The sequence below is a fragment of the Xiphophorus maculatus genome, chromosome 3 (genome assembly GCF_002775205.1).
Source record: "Xiphophorus maculatus strain JP 163 A chromosome 3, X_maculatus-5.0-male, whole genome shotgun sequence".
In the NCBI taxonomy this organism is placed as follows: Eukaryota; Metazoa; Chordata; class Actinopteri; order Cyprinodontiformes; family Poeciliidae; genus Xiphophorus; species Xiphophorus maculatus.
The window spans coordinates 14,122,341-14,142,203 of record NC_036445.1 but is presented as its reverse complement, the minus strand read 5'-3'; the positions used below and the strand labels follow the sequence as shown (position 1 = coordinate 14,142,203).

General features: G+C 37.6%; 1 protein-coding gene across 2 annotated transcripts in view; it reads left to right on the top strand.

Annotated features, from left to right (window-relative positions):
* Nucleotides 1-10,828, top strand: part of aplp1 (amyloid beta precursor like protein 1) — a 49,877-nt gene extending 39,049 nt beyond the window's left edge. Inside the window, exons 8-17 of one of the 2 annotated variants that reach the window (XM_005798422.2) lie at nt 873-947; nt 1,040-1,198; nt 1,362-1,490; nt 1,742-1,841; nt 4,365-4,532; nt 4,694-4,714; nt 4,849-4,907; nt 5,929-5,991; nt 6,139-6,282; nt 8,065-10,828. In XM_005798422.2, the coding sequence (XP_005798479.1) occupies nt 873-947; nt 1,040-1,198; nt 1,362-1,490; nt 1,742-1,841; nt 4,365-4,532; nt 4,694-4,714; nt 4,849-4,907; nt 5,929-5,991; nt 6,139-6,282; nt 8,065-8,166 (1,020 nt within the window). In that variant the 3' untranslated portion in view covers nt 8,167-10,828. The remainder of the gene's footprint in view (nt 1-872; nt 948-1,039; nt 1,199-1,361; nt 1,491-1,741; nt 1,842-4,364; nt 4,533-4,693; nt 4,715-4,848; nt 4,908-5,928; nt 5,992-6,138; nt 6,283-8,064) is intronic. The other variant, XM_023330506.1, reaches the window with a different exon arrangement.
* Nucleotides 10,829-19,863: the final 9,035 nt, after the last annotated feature.

The window sequence follows — 19,863 nt, the reverse complement described above, 5'->3', positions numbered from 1 at the left end:
AAGACAGTATGCTTCCATGCATTCCTCACAATTTGTATCAGTAAAAGATTTGAGAAACATATGATTTTCTTACCACTTTGCAATTCTACACTACTTTGTGTTTATCATTTAACCCCTTAAATGTCAAGCTGAAAACATTTTCATGTTATCCAATGGGTCATTAGTGTTCTCATGACACTTAAGAGGTTTAACCATCACCAAACCCCATAAAAAACCTTTAGACTGTGTTTGTAAAGAGAGAAAATAGGTCCAATGGTATGCAAACTTTTCAAAAATGCTGTGTGTTCCCCAGCCACTTTGGGGAAACTGAAGGTACCAAATAAGAGATGGAAAAATATAGATTTTACGGCATATTTTATGGCATATACTTTCTGTAATTTTAATTAGTGGATTTTAGAACAGGACTTGTTACACACCTTTTACCGCTTTCTTGAATAAAAGTCAAAATATTTTATGGATGTTTTACTGAGTTAACATTTGGTGCATGTGCAATATACCACTCCAAGATTTCCCCCAGAAAACTTGCTAAGCTCGGTGGTTGAGGCGCTCCGCAGTCATTCATCCAGCGGCCCGTCGTGTTTTTGAGTTAAAAAATGTTTAAAGTTGACATAAAATTTAAAAATATCACTTGATAATTATATGTTATTGGAAGATTGAAGATTAATATCTGAACACCAACTATAAAGTCTGAAAAAATGCAAACATTTTAAAAAGACTGAAATTAATAAGCAGTGCTAGGCTTGGTGCGGGCACAAGTAAAGCCTGCTGGCTTTACACTGGGGGAATCCCTGCACTCTGTTTAGCTGGCACATTCAGATTGAGTTTGTTCATTTTATAGAGATAATGTGAATTTGTGTTGTTCCATGGATCAGATAATGAAGGAGTGGGCAGAGGCTGACAACCAGTCCAAAAACCTGCCAAAGTCAGAGCGGCAGGCCCTGAATGAGGTATACATTTTATACTTCCGTCTAAGTTTAAGTCTGAACAGTTCCCCGAGCTGTTCATCAGTTTATCAGCTTCCTCTTGTTCTCTCTTTCAGCACTTCCAGTCTGTGCTGCAGACGCTGGAGGAACAAGTCGCTGGGGAGAGGCAGAGGCTGGTGGAGACTCACCTCGCCAGAGTCGAGGCCATTCTCAACAACAACCGCCGTCTGGCGTTGGAGAACTACCTGACAGCTGTGCAAGCTGATCCCCCTCAGGTAAATCCATCCCAGAGTGCAAACCATGGCAGAAAATGGAGATTTATGCAATGCAAACCCTAGTAATAATCCTAAGTGGGTTTAAGATTTCACATTTCTGGCAGAGAATGGATGTCGCAGTGCCGGGTTTTACTGACTGCTTCCTTTCTCTCTTAACTTCCAGCCTGAGCGCGTGCTGCAGGCTCTGAAACGCTACATGGCTGCAGAGCAGAAGGACCGCAGACACACTCTGAGGCACTACCAGCACATTGTGGCTGTCGACCCGCAGAAAGCTGAGCAGATGAAATTCCAGGTGGGAGGCTTTAGGAGGCAACGTGTCTTTCTGCTGACAGAGAAACTCAGAGAACAGTTTGTGCTGAAGAGCTTGCATGCATGAGAGAAGTTTAAAATTTCACAACATCTGTTGTTGGCCTCAACTCCATTAAAGTGAGATCTTTGCAGGTTTTAAAAGTAGTTAAATGGAGACAACCCCTTCTGATCAGTTTGTTTGTTTTCTTCAATTTTCTTAGCTAACTTTTTTTTATTATTATTATTATTCTACAGGTTTACACACATCTCCATGTTATTGAGGAGAGGATGAACCAGAGTCTTGCTTTGCTTTACAAGGATCCAACATTAGCTGAGGAACTGCACAGTGACATCCGTAAGACAAACGGCTTTTTTCTAAACCGTTCGGTTTTACAGTCAGTCTTGTGAGGAAAATTGTTTTAATTACATACGCTTGTAATGTGAATAAGTGATTCAGTATCTTAATCCTTTAATAATTTATCAGAGTGTTTCTTTCAATGTAGAATGATTATCACAAATACCAATAATTATTAGACATTAATTTGGGTGCTCAAATTGAGATTTCTTGTGAACTTTATCTTATTTCTATAAAGGTCACAATTATATATACAAACTGAAATGTACAAATACGCTTCCACCAATATTTGGTTTGTCTCCTGGCTAGCGAGCTGAGCTGCAACACACAGTTAGCTGTTAACAACTTTCTGACATACATCTGATATGTCTATATTTCACTTTATTTATATTTGTTGGTTTCCAGATGTTAAGCATAGTAAACTTATTTTTTCTTTAATCTTACTGTGTTTTATCCAAAGCCAGATTTGATGTGTTCATTGGTATTCATTGTCCTGCTGGAACTGAGATTTGTGGCCAAGTTTCAATAAACTAGTTGTTGTTTTTAGGTACAGTTGAAATAATTTGGATTATATATATATATATATATATATATATATATATATATATATATATATATATATATATATATATATATATATATATACATACATATATTTCATCCACTGGTATCAAAACAACTGCTCATCATTAACTATTAATGATGAGCAGTTGCAGTGTTTTTAGGTTTGAAGGCCCAGTCTTGAGTCCTCTGAGCATTTTTCTGACATTGTTTCCTAATTATTTAAATCATTGTTCTGTCTCACTGTAAACGTTTTCTGAAGAGGGTAAATAGCTTAACCAATGTAGGCAGCTGCAAATTTTAAGTCAACGAGAGCAGGAGCCTCTTTTTTTGGTCAGCAACCTCACAACACTGAGTGAGTTAAAACTCGTGTCACAGTGAACAACGTAGCTGCCCCTTTTCTATCAAAAACAAACCCAATAGCCCCCCAAATAAATCTTCTTCATTATGACCTCTGACACAGGCCCAGCTCAGTTGTCAGCACAGGCTTTTAAAGCTCGAACATAAGCAGCCTTTCCACCTGAGCAAACTGCTAAGTTTGCATCAGATCTGTGGTAAACTGACAGCTCAACCACACAGCTGGCCTACTGGAGTTTCTGTACTCATAGTTCACAACACATTTACACCCAGACAGACCACCAAGAGCTTCTTTTATTTGAACAAATGTCACGCTAATACACTGAACATGAAAAGAAAAAATCCCTGGTTCACTCAGACAGGCTACACCTCTGTAGTACAATAATAGATGTCCAGTTAAAACTGAATCTGTATTTCACTTTCACTGACTTTGGTTAATAATTCATCCATGCATTGCCAAGGTGTCACTGTGAACATTGCCTTAGAACGGACTCTTTTGTTTCAGTGGTTTTTCTAATTTCTGTTGGGCAGCGGAAAGTATCAACCTGGATGGATGGATGGATGGATGGATGGATGGATGGATGGATGGATGGATGGATGGATGGATGGATGGATGGATGGATGGATGGATGGATGGATGGATGGATGGATGGATGGATGGATGGATGGATGGATGGACAAAAATCCATACACATTTGTTTTTACAGAGAAGCATTCCTCTGATTATTTGAGTTTGCATATGAAAAAAAATAAACGGAGGCCTTACTCCTCGACCCAGCCGTCACAGGTCCGAGTCCCGGCATGTTGACCTGTCTTCCCCCCATCTCACAACCCACTTTCCTGTCTGACCAATGTCAAGTAAAGGCCACTAAAGCCAGAAAAAACTTTAAAAATAAAAAATAAGTGGTATAAAAATGTATACAGTACAGACCAAAAGTTTGGACACAACTGTGTGTCCAAACCTTTGGTCTGTACTCAATGCAGAGTATTGAGTACTGTATATCTTTTGTATGTAATGTTATTTTTTTTGTTTTATTATGTCTGACCTTCTCTAAATACCTTAAAGGCATTGAGGGCTTCCTTCTGGTGAACAGCGGCGCTGCTGTTCCTGCAGCTTCATGATTTATGGCACACTGGGCCTGTTTTTCTTCCTGGGTTGTAATGAAACATCTCAATCCCTCTTCCTTTCAGCTTCATGTCAGAAGGTTGAAAGCTCAATGCTCATTTTTCCAACCTTACTGATCCCTCACAGACATATGGCTAGTTTTAAGATGAATAAATGAGCTAACATGAAACTATCTAGAGTGTAGACTGTGCTTCTGCCAGGAAACAAATCAATAAAAAATTAACTTTAACAAAGCGTCCCTGATGAATTGTGAAATAGCCCACAAGACATTTGCTAGGAGCTTGTTGATGGTGGTAAAACGTGACATTAGTGTGAATGTGTTCATATATTTGAGGTTGAGGTTTAAAATTGTGACATCATATAAATGAATTAAAGCTTATGTATTGAGTTCATGTTCAAATGCATTATTAAAGGTTCAAGCCTTTCAACAGAACCGAAAATTAGCATTGATAATGTGTACTTTTTGTGCATCCCTTCAGAGGAGCTTGTCAAGGCAGAGCGAGGGGACATCAGTGAACTCATGACCACTTCCTTCTCTGAGACTCGGACCACTGAAGAGCTCGTACCAGCTGAGAGCGAGGAAGAAAAGGATGATGAAGAGGAGGAGGAGAGGGCCTTCCAGAACCGCCCATATCCTCCTCGCATTGGTACTCACTCACTCACTCATTACTCATGCAAGCGCCCACGTATCTAATACCCTTTAGCTCTTCCCTCATTTTGTGAGGACGTGTAAAATGATGGTCTGCTTTCTCGCTCATTACTCTTGTTAATGATGCTTCTTTTCCCTCTTCCTGCCATTTTCTTCTAGATTTACAGTCTAATAAGAAAGGTGAGCTACAGTTCAGCATCATTTAACTGCAGTATTGTGCACTTTACAGTAATTACAGCAATTTGTTTATCTTAACATTTCCCATAGCTTATTATGCTTTTGCTTTTTTTTTTATCTGTCCCTCGTGTGTATAGAGGATGAGTACGACTATGCTACATCTGAGAGAGGTCCTACTTATGAATATGAAGAAAAGGTAAGCTGATGATCACTTTATTCTGTCTGTCTACAAATACTAAGTATTTTATGTGCACTTATATTTCACTAGGCAGAAATGGTTGATGTGAGAAGATGTCCACTTAAAACATTTCCTTGAAAATATTTTTGCAGGGGCTTTTCAGTCATCAAGGCCGTTATCAAAACATTAACGTCACTAATTAAATGCATAAGGTTAAAAATATTATTCACACAAGTATATAATTCAGACTTTTTTGAGAATTTCAATGATAATAGCTTGCCAACTTTATTATTGTTTAAGACCAATAAAAAGGTGAGACAACATGATAGCCCCACTGACCTTCTGCATGTGGGTTGTGGTTATTCTCACTGCTTCTTCACTTTTTCTTTCAACTAAGCTTTCCGCTATAATGCTCAGACACGGGCTGCATCATAGTGGAGCTGTTCGCACTATCACCTTATAAAAAAGTTGTGGGTTCAAATCTTAGCCAGAGGCCGGTCTGCACGGCTGCTAGTGCTCAGCCTTTTTTTTGGTCTTATGCACTGCTGCACAGTATATCAATTACGATCAAAACATCACTATATGCAATATCGCAATTGCAAAGAACGGCTTGGACACAATATTGGGTAGAAAGTTATAGTATATACTGTATGCACTCACAATATGCATAGCTTTATTATATTTGGCAAGTTCGATGGAATTTAATTGGCCTTAATGCCTACGGTAGAAGTATATTTTTAGTAGCCACAATGCTAATGCTCAAGGTGAGAAATTGGGACTTTGTATTGCTGTCAAGAAAAAAAAGTGAATTAATTCTAATTGCTCATTGTGGGCTGTTTTTTTACAGTAGCGTCGCACACATATTTTTATATTATGATAAAATATTCTAATTTTCTTAGAAACTGAATCAGCTCTAAGCCTAAAGTTTTGAACATTATTGAAATACATCACATTGGCCAATGAACCTTTTAATGATACTTTGATTTACTGAGATGCACCTATATAGTTTTTTATTGATATATATTCTGTGTTTCTACAGATTAACACCTCTGCTGAGCTGAAACAGGTAGTCAAGCCCAATGAGATTGCAAGAGATGAACTGGTAAGAGTTTATGTTGAAAATGTTTTCTAAGCCTTTGAAATAATTGTTGTAATAAATTGTATTGTATTGTGATGAATTACAATAACAATGATATATTTGATTCTGCACTGAAACATCTATGCTGTTTAATATTGCTTCCTTCCAAAGCAACCTGATGCCCTGGAAACATTTAACCGTGGCGCCATGGTTGGGTTGCTGGTGGTGGCCGTAGCCATTGCCATGGTGATGGTAATCAGCCTGCTTCTGGTGCGCAGAAAGCCATACGGCACTATTAGCCATGGCATTGTGGAGGTAGGACTCAAACCAGACCTTTAATTTAGGAATAATTGTAAAAAAAAAAAAAAGAAAAAAAAAGTTGTTGTCATGGTTTTTAATGTTATAATTTTGAGGCTAAAAAGTCACCATCTTACCTGCAGTACATTGTGCTCCTTTGTCTGGATAAAAAGACAAAAAGGTCAAGCTCAGTTATATGCTCAGTTAATCTATAGCTAACGTCCAAATAGCTCCTTTTTGTCTTCCTTTCACCATATTAGGTTTGTATTAAATACTCTACCAAGTCATGCGTGAAAACATGTTTCACATGGAAAATTATCAGTAACAAACCACAGACTCGCACATCTTCAGTATTAATAACCACAAACACTTATGTGACGAGCAGCTTGATGTGGAAGTGACAAGATGTAAAATGTTTGAGATAAAAGTAGCTTCATCTTATTTTGAACGGATTCCACACCAACTAGTTGTTAGATTATCCAATGAAACTTCCTTCTGTTTCACCATTCTAAGATTGTTCAGACTTGTCTCTGTTAGGGGTAAACAGACCGGTGATAACATCAACTTGGTAAAACCTGCATTATTATTTGGGGTTTTTTTTCTATTGTTTTTCTGTCTTGCTTACTACAAAATTACTGGTGCCACACTTACTGAATAGTTTTTATCATTATGTCTTACTTTTTGATGTTAAGTATCTTGACATTTTTAAAGAGCGATCTAGGATTTCATGTTGTCTTTACTGTTCTCCTCCACAACAAAATGGTAAAGACAAGAGAACATGCCATTTGAACAAAGCAGATTGGTGTTGATTTTCATTAGTCAGGAACTGGCAACAAGACAGAAAAATAAAACAATTGGAAGCAAGCTGTAACATAATACCCAATGCCTAATCCTGACCCTTTAAAATGTAACCAATAACATAATAATTTTCCAGTAATAATTTTGAGTGAGAATAACAGTCTGTAATTAACTGTGTTACAAATGTGGGTCACATAATCACCTCCCTCTTCCTGAATTCTGATGCATTCTGTTTAGCTAGCAACTTAGTAAGAACACTTCACGTAAGTTAATGAATTATGTTTTTTCATATAAGACATTGTGAATTTAAATGTCTAAGCTAATTAACAATATGATAAAATAGATTTAGTACAACAAATACTATTACAAATAGGTCCTGAAACCATTATTCTGCAATGCACATATACGGTATATGAATAAACTATTAGGATGACTTGGCAATCTAAACTGGTTATTAATTACAAACTGCACAAAAGCTTTAAAAAAACGTCCTTGGTGGGAATGTAACGCAGGTGTTTGCGTGTGCCTGCCCTTGTAAAGAAAAGAATGTATGACACTGTTGGCAAAATGCTGTCAAGCCAAATCAAAAAAATATAAAAAACATTAGGATATTTTTGACAAGTTATTATCGGCTTTGGCTTCATCGCAGTTAAAATGACTTACATTATTACATTTTAGGCAGATATCCTATTGGTTGTACACTACTGTGTGCTATAGGGAGGTAAAAAAATAAAACCTCCAAAACTTACTGTTACAATACTGCTGCAAAGACTGACTGTGTACTAAAGAGTAATTCTACTGTGATTTAAGGTGTTTGCATAGTTTTACAGAGTATCTCCACAGTTTTATATAGAAATCTATCAATCGCCTCCATATGTTTTTCACTGATATTTTCCCTTTTATGACTTGAACACCTTTGTTTTTAATCTTAGTCAATGGCATGAGCTTTATTTGCATATTTTTCTTCGATGTTATAACTCAAGCCTTTGGTGTTTTTCGTAGCAGGTCGACCCTATGTTGACACCCGAGGAAAGGCAGCTCAACAAAATGCAAAACCACGGCTACGAGAACCCCACCTACAAGTTCTTTGAGCAGATGAACTGAAGCACTGGATGCTACCAGCAAGTCATGCCTGACCACATTTTGTCCCTCCAAAACCCCTCCCCTCCGACTTGTCTCCCCACTCGTCTTGAAAGTGGTGTCCCAGATGCACTTCCTGTGATGGATTTATGATGTGTTGCATATTTAAATTAACTGATGATAAAGTACTAGGTTCCTTACCCATAGCCAGTTAATCGCATCATAATGTGATTAATGAGATGTAATATAATCCTATATTACTTATTGCAGTCAAATATTCCTTTTGGGTAAGCAGAGGTACACCATTTCATAATCGCAGAAACCATCCATCTCATACTTGTGGCATGACTTGACCTACTGCTCCTCCCTTGCAGCTGAATTTTGAATGGTGCATAATGCTTTATTGTTAGTATTTATTTTTCATTAGTAGTTTCTTTGTTGAGATTGAGCCACAGTTAGATTTATCTGTGTAGATGAGCGTGAATGGCAGACTAGCTGATAATCTAGCTGAAAACTTACCTCCACGAGTTACTATGACAACTGTAGGAAAAGATGTGGAGTTTTCGAATGTATGAGACAAACAGGCTTTAATTTAAAAACACAGAAAAACACAAATTAATGCAGAAACACTGTATGTGCTGGTTGTTCAAAAAATATTTAGACTTCTGAACAGGAACCATTTGGCAAAATACACACGAGCTATAATTATCCAGTTTATTTGTTTTATTATTCGGCTTTCAAAAAGATCTGTACTAATTATTCTGAATATTCAGAAGTCTATTATTTTACTGGAAGCATGACAACTTTTGGTGTATGATGCTGCAGTATTTATTTGTGTTGTTCCTGTCATTGCTTTCAAAGAGTCCAAAATGTTCCAGACGGACACTGTAAATAACGTAAGTACCTGCTACTAGATGTAGACATTTCTATGATTAATTTGCATCGGTGTAATGGAAAAATATGTTTTAAAAAATAAAGACATAATAAACACATTGTGCTGTTATGAGAAGGAGAAACATTTTCCTAACATGGCTGATTGAAAACGGACTGTTGTAAAAACCAGCACAAGACAACGACACAGCAACTACTTTCTGAATGTATTTGAGGTAGACGTTGAGATTCCTCCCTCTTTTACTTTTAATGCATCACTCCCCTTGTAGTGAACATCAGTAGGTAGCGCACTTTGACACATTTAAGGACTATTTCCCTGGTGCCCTTGTCATCACTTTGTGTAGCAGCCTGTTTATTTTCACATTTGAGCAGAGGGATTATACTAAATAAATCCTGCACAGAGCAGTAAAGTGTAAAAACAGGGCACAACTATGGTATTGGGTCACCATATGAAGTATCATCTAGAGTCTAGACAAAGACACTCTGCCATGGTAGTCATACTCTTGTTTTTTTCAATATATATCTATATATATATACATCAATTTGACCTCTTTAAACTCATCACACTGGATTATAGTAGTCTGTAGAAGCTTTACATAGGTCTCCTTGTAGAACGGCTTTCAACTGAATGACTCATTCTAGTTTTCATATTTATGATCAACCTGCTACCCTAAATAGGTGAGTCAAGAAAAGGGATTGCCCCTTGAAATTCTGGCGAACTGTTTACTGCTTAGTGTGTCATTTTGTTTTCCTCTACCCTCTAAAATTTATTACTGGTCACCTTGATTAGAAAAGGTCACACTGTGGAGTTTATCAGGCTTTAATTATATGTTTTAGCACAAACAATGCCATATTTGTTTATGTCTGTTTTCAGTTTTACATAAAGCTCCTGAATAAACTGAGTGAGGGGAGGGGCTTTTCTTTTTTTTTTGCGTGTGTGTGCTTTCAGAAAAAAGAAAAAATGAAATTGAGGTTTGCCATAATTTTGTTTGTCTCGTTAGGTGGGTTTAAAAGCGGGTTGTGGTCATGTTATGACAGGATAAGAGAAGTTGCAGCCCCGTGTATAAAGTGTACAGCTCCGTTAGTGAATGAAAACAATGTATGTTCACAGTTTAAGTCAGTCGATCTTGTAATGATACTACTGAAACCATAGATGAGAATAAGCTTGCCTGTGTTTCCCAAACCACCGAAGGTTTCCTACCAGCATTTAGCAAAACTCAACATGGTGTATACTCTAGTTACTCAAGTCACATTTGTACTTAAACATCCTGATTCAGATTCTAGACTTCTTCGTTGGTCTGTCCCCTTATTCCCTGATAAAATATAAACTATGTTATCGAGGTTTTAATTGCTGCATTATTGCCTTTTACAATGCTGTGTTTTGGATGTAACTATTCTGTATTTTTTATTTATTATGTAACAATCAGTTGGATTGAGGGTCATGCAATTTACATGTAATTAAAAGCATGTATGCAAAAAAATAAAAAAATAAAAGATGATGCTGAGGAAATGTGAATCTTAATTGACATGCAGTGGCATTAAGCACAACTAAATTGTTGTAAACCTGGTGAAACGATGTAAATTTATTCACCAGGATGTTGTTACTACTACTGAAAGAGCTGTTCTTCATTTTCATTAAGACCTTTAACCAAAGACATGCTCCATGACTTCTTGAAACAGATTTCTTTATTTGGCAAAGTGTTCCTGTGTAACTTGTACTGTAAACAATCTGGCAAATTTAAACTGGTTGAGTTAATTAAAAGTGTAATAAAGGTGAATGATCCCTTAAGCGTCATTGGTGTGTTCTATTTTTTTTTAGCACAGGTGCATCACTATAAAATAAATCACTGAAAAACTAAAATATTGTATTAATTCAGTTCAAAAAAGTGAATAATAGTAATTAACTCAAAGTGATACATTTCAAGGGTTTATTTTTATCCACTTTGGCTCACATTACATGAATCTCATGCCTTTCTCAGCCTGACTTTTTCCTTCCACTGAACCCTCTGTAATTATACTTGGATACCACACTGTGCCTAGGCAATCATTTGTGGCCTAACCTCTCTGTAGAAAGTGTCAGTCACTTCCACCTTGACAAATGTCTGAAAATCTTTTTAATGAAACATCTGATTGTCTTATAATAAGAAAAAACTTGAGAAGCCCACATTAACTTGGGTTAAATATTTTTGGCATCCTTCCACCAGCATCTCAAAGAAAGCTTGTTGTAATTTTGTCCCACTCCTGCTGCTTAATCACATTCACCTTTTCTATTTACCCACCTTTTTTTCCTGGGTGATGGCCACTCCAAAACATCAACTTGGTTGTTCTTAGGCAAGATGTTTGGACATTTGCATAGTGCTTAAATTTGCATATTTATTTGAGCAGATGTGGCGCCTCCAGGCATATAAAAATTATACCTAGTGATGAAACAGTGTCCAATGCAACCACAGGTGTTCCTTCGTTTAACTCAGATATTATGAATTGAGTGTTAAAGGCCATGACATCATCACATGGGCTTTCCCAAATTGATCAAAAGCACACAAAGCTCTGTGTATGTAAAGTTTTAACCTTTGATAAAAGAATAAAACATGTTGTTTTTTTTTTTGTATGTTTTTTAAAAAGTCAGTTTCGTTATTTTGTCATTTAGAAAATATTAAATTATTTGGTAATCTTAGCTGACAACATGAGAAAGGTATAGTATGATTTAATGTCACAGTTAGAAAAAACGTTGCATGTCCTTTTATACAGTGTATGTAAATCTTTGGTTTCAACTGTACAAGTGGGGGTAAGGGGAAACCTTCAGGCTTACTCGTACTGGAAAATCAGCTCTTCTTCCACTACAAGTCTACGTTAGGTTTCTTTGGAAAAAGAAACCTAAAGTACATTAAAAAAACGTGCTTTTTACATACAGTTTTAACTGGAATTAGCAATGGCTATACAGATATATAGCAAGGACTTGGCCCAGGTAGTTGCACAAGCACATCTATTTCTGTTCTTTTGTGTGGGTGTGTGTGCGCATAGGGATGGGTGGGGGTGCGTGGGCGTGTGTGTGTGTGTGTGTTATATTGACGTAAAGACAACATTTGGTAGTAAAACTTTTTAGAGATTACAATCATGACCAAGCCTGAGATAAGAGAATTTCTCAGTTTTCAGCATGGAGTTTCAGTGACTCCTTAAGCCACAGTGTCAATTCTGTGAAGCCAAAATTGTATCTCACTTCCTTTGTCAGGAAAAGCTACATAAGATAATATCATTCTGTTACCTTGTTTTAAACGACAGAAAAGAAAAAGAAAAAAACTGCAAAAAAGAAAAACATTTATAATAATTTGCTAAGTTATGAAGGAGTTCGGTTCAAGAAAGGCTAAATGAACTTTACCTTGTTCAGTTCATATAATGTGTCCTGGTAACTTAAAATTTCATATTATTGCATCTTGCAATGCAGCCAATTGCTAGGCCTAATAAACAAGACAAGAGAACAATGTAACCAAAACATACTACAGTCTATCCTTACTGAATGCTTTTTTACATATTTTATATTTAAAAAGCTGCATCTACTGTTTGTGTTGGGAACCGGGATTTTTGGTTTTCTTTGTGGGGTTTTCTCTGTTCACCTGCTGCTTCATACTTTTAGATGGTGTTAGAGGCTGCACACCTGGAGGGGCGTGCCCGCTGACTCAGTAAGCGCTCCTGTGGCTCATCATCCAATCATCCTGAAGCTTAAGAACTGGAATCCATCTTGACAGAACACTCAAGCCAACAGTTAAACCCTGCAGACATTATCATTTTACAATGTTCTCTAATTTTTAATCACTCACCCCAGAGTTTTTCCCTTGACGGCGCTAAGATTGCTTATGTCATTTCCCTGTTGTCGGGTCGAGCCTTAGAGTGGGCTGAAGAAAGGCTTCCCACGCCAACCAATTTTGGTTGCACATTTCATGAATTTTTGAAGGAATCCAAGCAGGCTTTAAGTAGAGGCCCAGATAAAATATTCAATTCTCGCGAATAATGGACATTCAAACAGGGACAGAGAACTGTAGCAGATTTCGCTATTGACTTCAGAGTAAAAGCCGCTGCTTCAAATTGGAACACTGCCGCGTTAAAGAGCACCTATTTTCATGCCTTCATGAGTCAATTAAGGATGAATTAGCTACACTAGATGAACTCGAAACTTTAGAAGAACTAATAAATCAGACCATCTGGCTCAATAATAGAATCCTGTCCCGAACAAAAGAAAGAAACCGAAGAACCCCACTTGTAAGAACATTATCAGTTTCTACTACAACTCACTCTGCTTCCTCTACGCAGAACCCGAAGCAAATCGGTCACACTCGTCTCACCCCTGAAGAAAGGCAAAAAAGAATCTGAGGTACTCTGTTTGTACTGTGGGTCTCCTGGCCATTTCATTGCCCACTGTCCGGTTCGGTCAAACTCCCAGATCCGCCAGTAAAAGCAAGGAGGCTGGCGGACTACCTACAGAAAGAGAAATCTCCTCGCCTGCTGTTCTCTGCAACCTTGGTCAATAACAATCAATCCATTCCTTTGTCTGTTCTGATAGATTCTGGATGTGAACAAAATCTCATTGACTCGTATTTTCGTTCAGCAAATATCTATTGAAACTGTCCCTCTAACCGTGCCTCTTTATGTCTCAGCTCCTCCTTATGGAAAAGCTCTTCCCCAGATCCTCCATAAAACTAAGCCTTTACTCTTGGTTATTTCCGGAAACCATAGCAATCTCACTTCATTTTTTGTTTTCCCGGCAGCAAACTCCTCCATAATATTAGGCTTTGAATGGTTACAACAACATAATTCACACATCAACTGGTTACACATTGAATCCTGGTCCACTCATTGTCACTCCTCCTGTCTCCATTCAGCAGTTCGTCCAGGTCCATCACCGGCAGAACTACACGAAGCAGATCCTCCTGACCTGTCATCCATCCCTGCAAAATGCCACAACTTGGCACCCGTTTTCAGTAAAACGAAAGCTCTCTCACTTCCACCTCACCGCCCTTAAGACTGTGGCATAGATCTTCTCCCCGGAGCACCTTTACCAACCAGCCACCTCTACAACATCTCTCGACCTGAACGAGAAACTATGGAAAAATACATCAAAGACTCCCTGGCAGCGGGCATAATTCGGCCATCTTCCTCTCCCCTGGGGGCTGGTTTCTTCTTCGTGGGGAAAAAAGATGGATCGTTCAGAACCTGCATCAATTACAGAGGTTTGAACCAGAAAATAGTTAAAATCAAATGTCCTCTACATTCAAACCTGTACATGAAGCCACAGTCTTTACCAAATTAGACCTCACAAACGCTTAACATCTTCTCCGTATCCGCCATGGAGATGAGTGGAAAACAGCGTTTAAAACACCCATCGAGCACTTCGAGCATTTGGTCATGCCCTTTGGTTTGTCTAACGCACCAGCATTTTTTTCAAGCCCTTGTGAATTATGTTTTAAGAGATTTTCTGAACGTATTTGTTTTTGTCTATCTAGACCAGGGGTCTCAAACTCCAGTCCTCGAGGGCCGCAGTCTTGCGGTTTTTAGATGTGCCACAAGTACAAAACGCTGGAATGAAATGGCTTAATTACCTCCTCCTTGTGTAGATCAGTTCTCCCAGCCTTGCTAATGACCTAATTATTCTATTCAGGTGTGGTGCAGCACCACACCTGAAAAGTAGTCTTTTCACTGTCTTGCCATAAAGCAAGACAGTGAAAAGGTCATGAAAATGTATCTAATCTGATTAAAAACTACAAAAAAAATTAATTAAATGCTGGTGCAAGATAATATTACTCAATAGACTATAAAGCTGATTGAAAAAGCTATTAAAAATACAATTCACTTTCAGGTAAATCAAACTGATTTTTATCATTCCAACAGTTTCACATTGTACACTGGCTATGTTTCCAAAGTAAAAAATAACTAATTGAATTCTGAGTATGTTATTTATCATTAATAATAAGGATACTTAAATTTCCGCCTAACATAGCAAATAAGTATTGTCTTGCTTACTTATTTTAGGGAATGGAGCAGCCTCTAACATCTTTACAACTGAAAAGGTGAGCTGCTCCCTCTGGTTTGGAGGTCAGTATGTGCTCTAAGCGGAAGAGTTCAAGTATCTTAGTGTCTTGGCTGAAATGTGTTTTTTTTCCATATAGTACTTGGAGTTGGACTTAGAGGCAGAATGGGAAGCTCCATCATCCATGGGGAGCTTGGAGTAGAGCCACTGCTCAGCGGACTGATGATGCTATCCTTAATCTAATGAATTTAGAAGCATAGGCGGAGAAAAACAACCATCAACAAAGGGTTGAAGAACCTTTAGCTATCTTTTGTGATTTTAGTTTCTGAGAAAAGCTTCTTTTGAACTTAAAGTAGAGCGATGAGTAATGCAGCACGGCAGCTGTTGTCACTTGTGCATGCATTTCTTTGATGTCTTAACAAAGGCATGACAAACAAATCTAAGTTCTCCACAATGTGAGGTAATTAAAAAGGATCAGATATTCAGTCAAATCAATTAATAGGTAACTCTGGCACAGTTCCCAAGCAGAAACTCACCTGACAGTCAGTGGGTGTGTGTGGGCGGCACTCACACTTCCTTCACCTACAAATTACAAAGAAGTGTCAAGCCCCAGCCTCTGGTTCACTTCTTCCAAACCACAACACTGACGGGTAGTCCTGCTCACCCAGATTACTGTGAAAAGGCTCTGTGGCTGTACAGTAACAGTTTGCCATTGATGCCTGTAGCGCGGATCAGTCATCTTGGTAGTGGTTCCTGTGAAGTCAACTGCTCACATACCGCCAGTGCGGTAACGTAAGCCGACTCATATTAACCTAGACTTTAATCACTTCGCAGTCTGAGCATCTTGTTCAGTTCGGTAACACTTTGATTCATTCAACAAAACAACAATATGAAACCCCTTTGTTCATAAAAATAAAGTTGTTTTGTAGGTGGATCAAAGGTGTGTTTGCACGATAAATGTATTTGATAAATATCTTTAACATCATTTGCACAATCCGTCGCACTATGCTGATGTGCACAGAAGAGGAGCTTGTCACCATTTGCTATCCTGCTCAGACACACCCCAGTGAGTCAGCAATGCATGGGGTCTTGTGGAGTGGTCTGATGGTGATTGTTCAACTGACAGTGAGGGGAGAGCAGCTGCTTGGGAGTGTGATGTGAGAGGGGGTGAGGTGTGCATGGGGGGGAAGAGATGGTGTGAACATTCTTGATATTACTTGTAGGTGAAGCCCTTCTCATCACTGCTTGCTTCCTATGTTGTGCAAGGTGACATTTAAGCATTGGTATGATGCTAATTTCCTTGAGGGGAATAGATGAGATCATGGTGTCTGTCCAGTGGTTTTGAGGAGGACTCAGTGATGAGTGTTTGCACAGAGTGCTCGCAGAGAAGCCCCAAATGTCACCGAGTAGCTCAGAGCCATGCATACACCCACACTTTGACAAACCACCAGACTGAGTAATCATAAATGGTCAGTTGTTATAAGTTACAGTGATGCAGAGCTGAAAGATCCTTCTCTTACTAATGCATCAACATCTCAAACTTGTGATCACAGCGATCACAACGAAACCACACGGTGGTTAACTTGACATGCATGCAATGATCATTTAAGGTAAAAATGGAAGAAGAATTTTTGTTAAATATCTAAACGTAGAAGCTCTCATTTGTGCAAAAGCACCTCAAATTTTCAGCTCTTTCCATGGTAATGCTAACATGAAACTTCTTTTTGCCAGTCTTCACTTTGTCAATAGGTTTACGGTGGCTTTCAAAATTAGTTGTATTATTTGGAGGTTAACGGTCTCAACTTCAAAAGGAAAAAAAAAAGATCTTATCAGCAAGACAAAACAATGTCAAGGCATCGGAAAAAGTACATAACTACTCATAAAGATTGGAAAAGTTGAACCAATCTCTCTTGAAATCTTGAATTTTTTGGGGACAATTGCTGGTTCTGCTTTAATATGCTAATAAGTCTTACTGGGTTGTTTATATGTCCACATTATATGTAACTTTCAAAGAAAGGTGAAACTACCTTGTAAAACCTTAACCATCCCACCAAATGGTGAAATGATCAATAAATAAATAAAATGCTCGCAGCAACAAGTGAACTAACTCAAAGGCACATTGCTCTGACCTAAAAAGGTCCTTAACAGTAAGCCCAGCGTATTAAAATGAAGATTAAAATGATTTTTGAGAACGAACTAAAATTACTTCCAGATTGAAAGTCAGGTAGCTCATTTTGTAAGTTTTTAGAGCGTTTAATCTATATGTTAACTTGTTTGGCAAAGCTTGTTTTCACCACTCTCCCATGACAACATTTTAGCTTTGTATAGAATCACAGATTCACAGATTAATGCTTTCCTGTTAGGCGTTGCGTTTTTAACCTCTGCTAGTGCTCTGTGGCTGTTTCATATCTTTATCTCATATATTGTGAGGGAATGTAGTCTGAAGTAGCTTAAAAATACATATTTTAGCTGTTAAGCTACTAAATAATATGTAGCTTCTTTAGTCTATGTGCACTTGAAAATACAAAAATACAAAATTTTAAAACTATAATGCTCTGCTGATTACAATGCATTAGTATATTATTGTAAAGTTAATTAATTTCAGTAACTTATTTTCAAGCCAGTTTTTCTGTAAATTTTGATGATTTTTTTGTTTATTCGTAATGCAAACATAACATTTCGGAAAAGAATATGACATCAGACCTTAATACAGAAATATGGGCTTAATAAAAATTTTAATATCTGCTTAAAGCTTTTTAAAACCTACTTTTTCATTTAACTAACAAGCCTCATTGGCACACATATTTACATTTATTAAAAATGACTGCATACCATACCACTTGTTCATGAGGCCCTTTGAAAATAATAGGACTGCACAAGAAGTGCTGAAGAACAAAGTCAAACAGAGGAGAGAATGAAAGGTGTATTGACACACAGATGCAATGAAAGTTCTGGAGAAGAAATCTACAACACTAAAAACAAGTCGGACAAAAAGTACAAGAAAGCTTGGACACAAACACTATCTAAAGGCTTATGTTTCATCACCTCTGAAAAATAATCTGGTCCAGGACCTCGGAGTAAGATGGTACACCACTTTCTACCAAAAAATAGAGTACTTGCAAATTCCAAAAAGAAGCACATTGCAGTAACAAATAGCACTGAGTGACAGAAGGTACAATGGGAAAGAAAAGCACCACGAGCCTTTTGGTAAACTCAAAAGGAGGTTGGCGTAGTTTGAAATTAAATTAATAATACTGATACAAAATTACTCATTAAAGTTCAAATTAGAATTAAGTTTCACATTTTGATGTATGAAATATATTTGTCACATTATGGCTTATTTATTGACCAAAACCAACAACAGAAACAAATCCCAAAGAAGCCGTCTGTGACATAGATCATAAAACGTAATAATTTACCATATTTTTATTCTTTCTCAAACCTTCCATTACCTCAAATGTCTTATAGCATAATGCCAGAACTTTCCTATATTACTCAGATTTTCACATAATCACAAACTGAACCCTCTGCTCTTGTTGTGCAATGAACATGCTCCAAATTGTTGACGTGAAAACTGCAGAGATCACATCTTTACTGGTGGTATTTGCCGTATGCTTTTTGTTTCATCTTGAACAACAAAACCTTTTTTTTTTCTTTTGCTCAAACCCACAACAGTTTGGTTGCACCAAAGTGTGTCTTTTTTCCTGCCAGAGCTTTTTAAGGTGCTCAACGTCTTTTTTCGTTTTCTTTTTCTCTTTTTTTGCATTTAAATTCCACTAAGACAAGAGTGGCGCATCTTCAGGAGTTGAGTGCTCCACAATGTTGATCACCTACTTAGTGTAAAAGGCAACAGCTTTTTTTCTGAAACTGTTATGTAAAAATCCAGAAATAAAACCTTTCTCAAAAACACGAACATATTCTGGAAGTGACAGGTACACTCTCTGTCCTCTGCTTCAGTGGTTCAGTTTAAGTTTTAAGGTGTTACTTATAAATTCTCAACTTTACGCAGAAAGCTCATGAAGACTACTGCATGTTTGTCAAGTGCTTGGGCAAAGTGTTTGTGCTTGTCTTTGAGATAAACTCTGTCAAAAGAGTACTTCAAAATTTTTAAAACTGAAAAAGAGATACAGTTTTGACAAAACAAAGTTATTTTGTGCAATTAAAGGAGAATAATGCATTGAAATGTGATGGAATTAGATTCCTGCAGCAAGCTCAACTTGTTATTAATAATTTTGCTGCACGTACTGGTTTTAAACAAAAAGCTACAGAAAACCTAATGTAGGACTAGCCAACCGCTGTGGTCTGTTTAAGTGACCATCTCTCTACAGTTGGCCTATTTTTGATGGTTGTCATATTAACATCTGACATATCTGACAAAAGGGAAAAGCAGACATCTCTATTTTGAGGGTGCATGTTTGCAAGCCTGCCCTCCCTGCATGTCAGTACCAATGGGCTTTGGCCTGCATGTTTCCTGTCACAGGCCAGTCACTTTCAAGTGGTTTCTGTCACAGCACAGAATACTCTATTAATGTAGTGACCAGCACACGATGGCTGCAGGGGTAGGAAACCATCTACGGTTGTCACAGGTATATAGCATCACACAAATATCCCGCCACTGTCCTCATTTTTCTCCCTCTCCCTACTTAGCATTTCTCCCTTTCTGCATTTATATCTATTTGTCTATCTGTATCTATATCTATGTATGTAGATATATAGTTATAGATTTTATAGACATGTATATATGTATATGCATGGAGGTGTGTGTGTCTGTGTGTGACAGAGAGAGAGGAAGAGAGAAAGAGAGAAGGTTT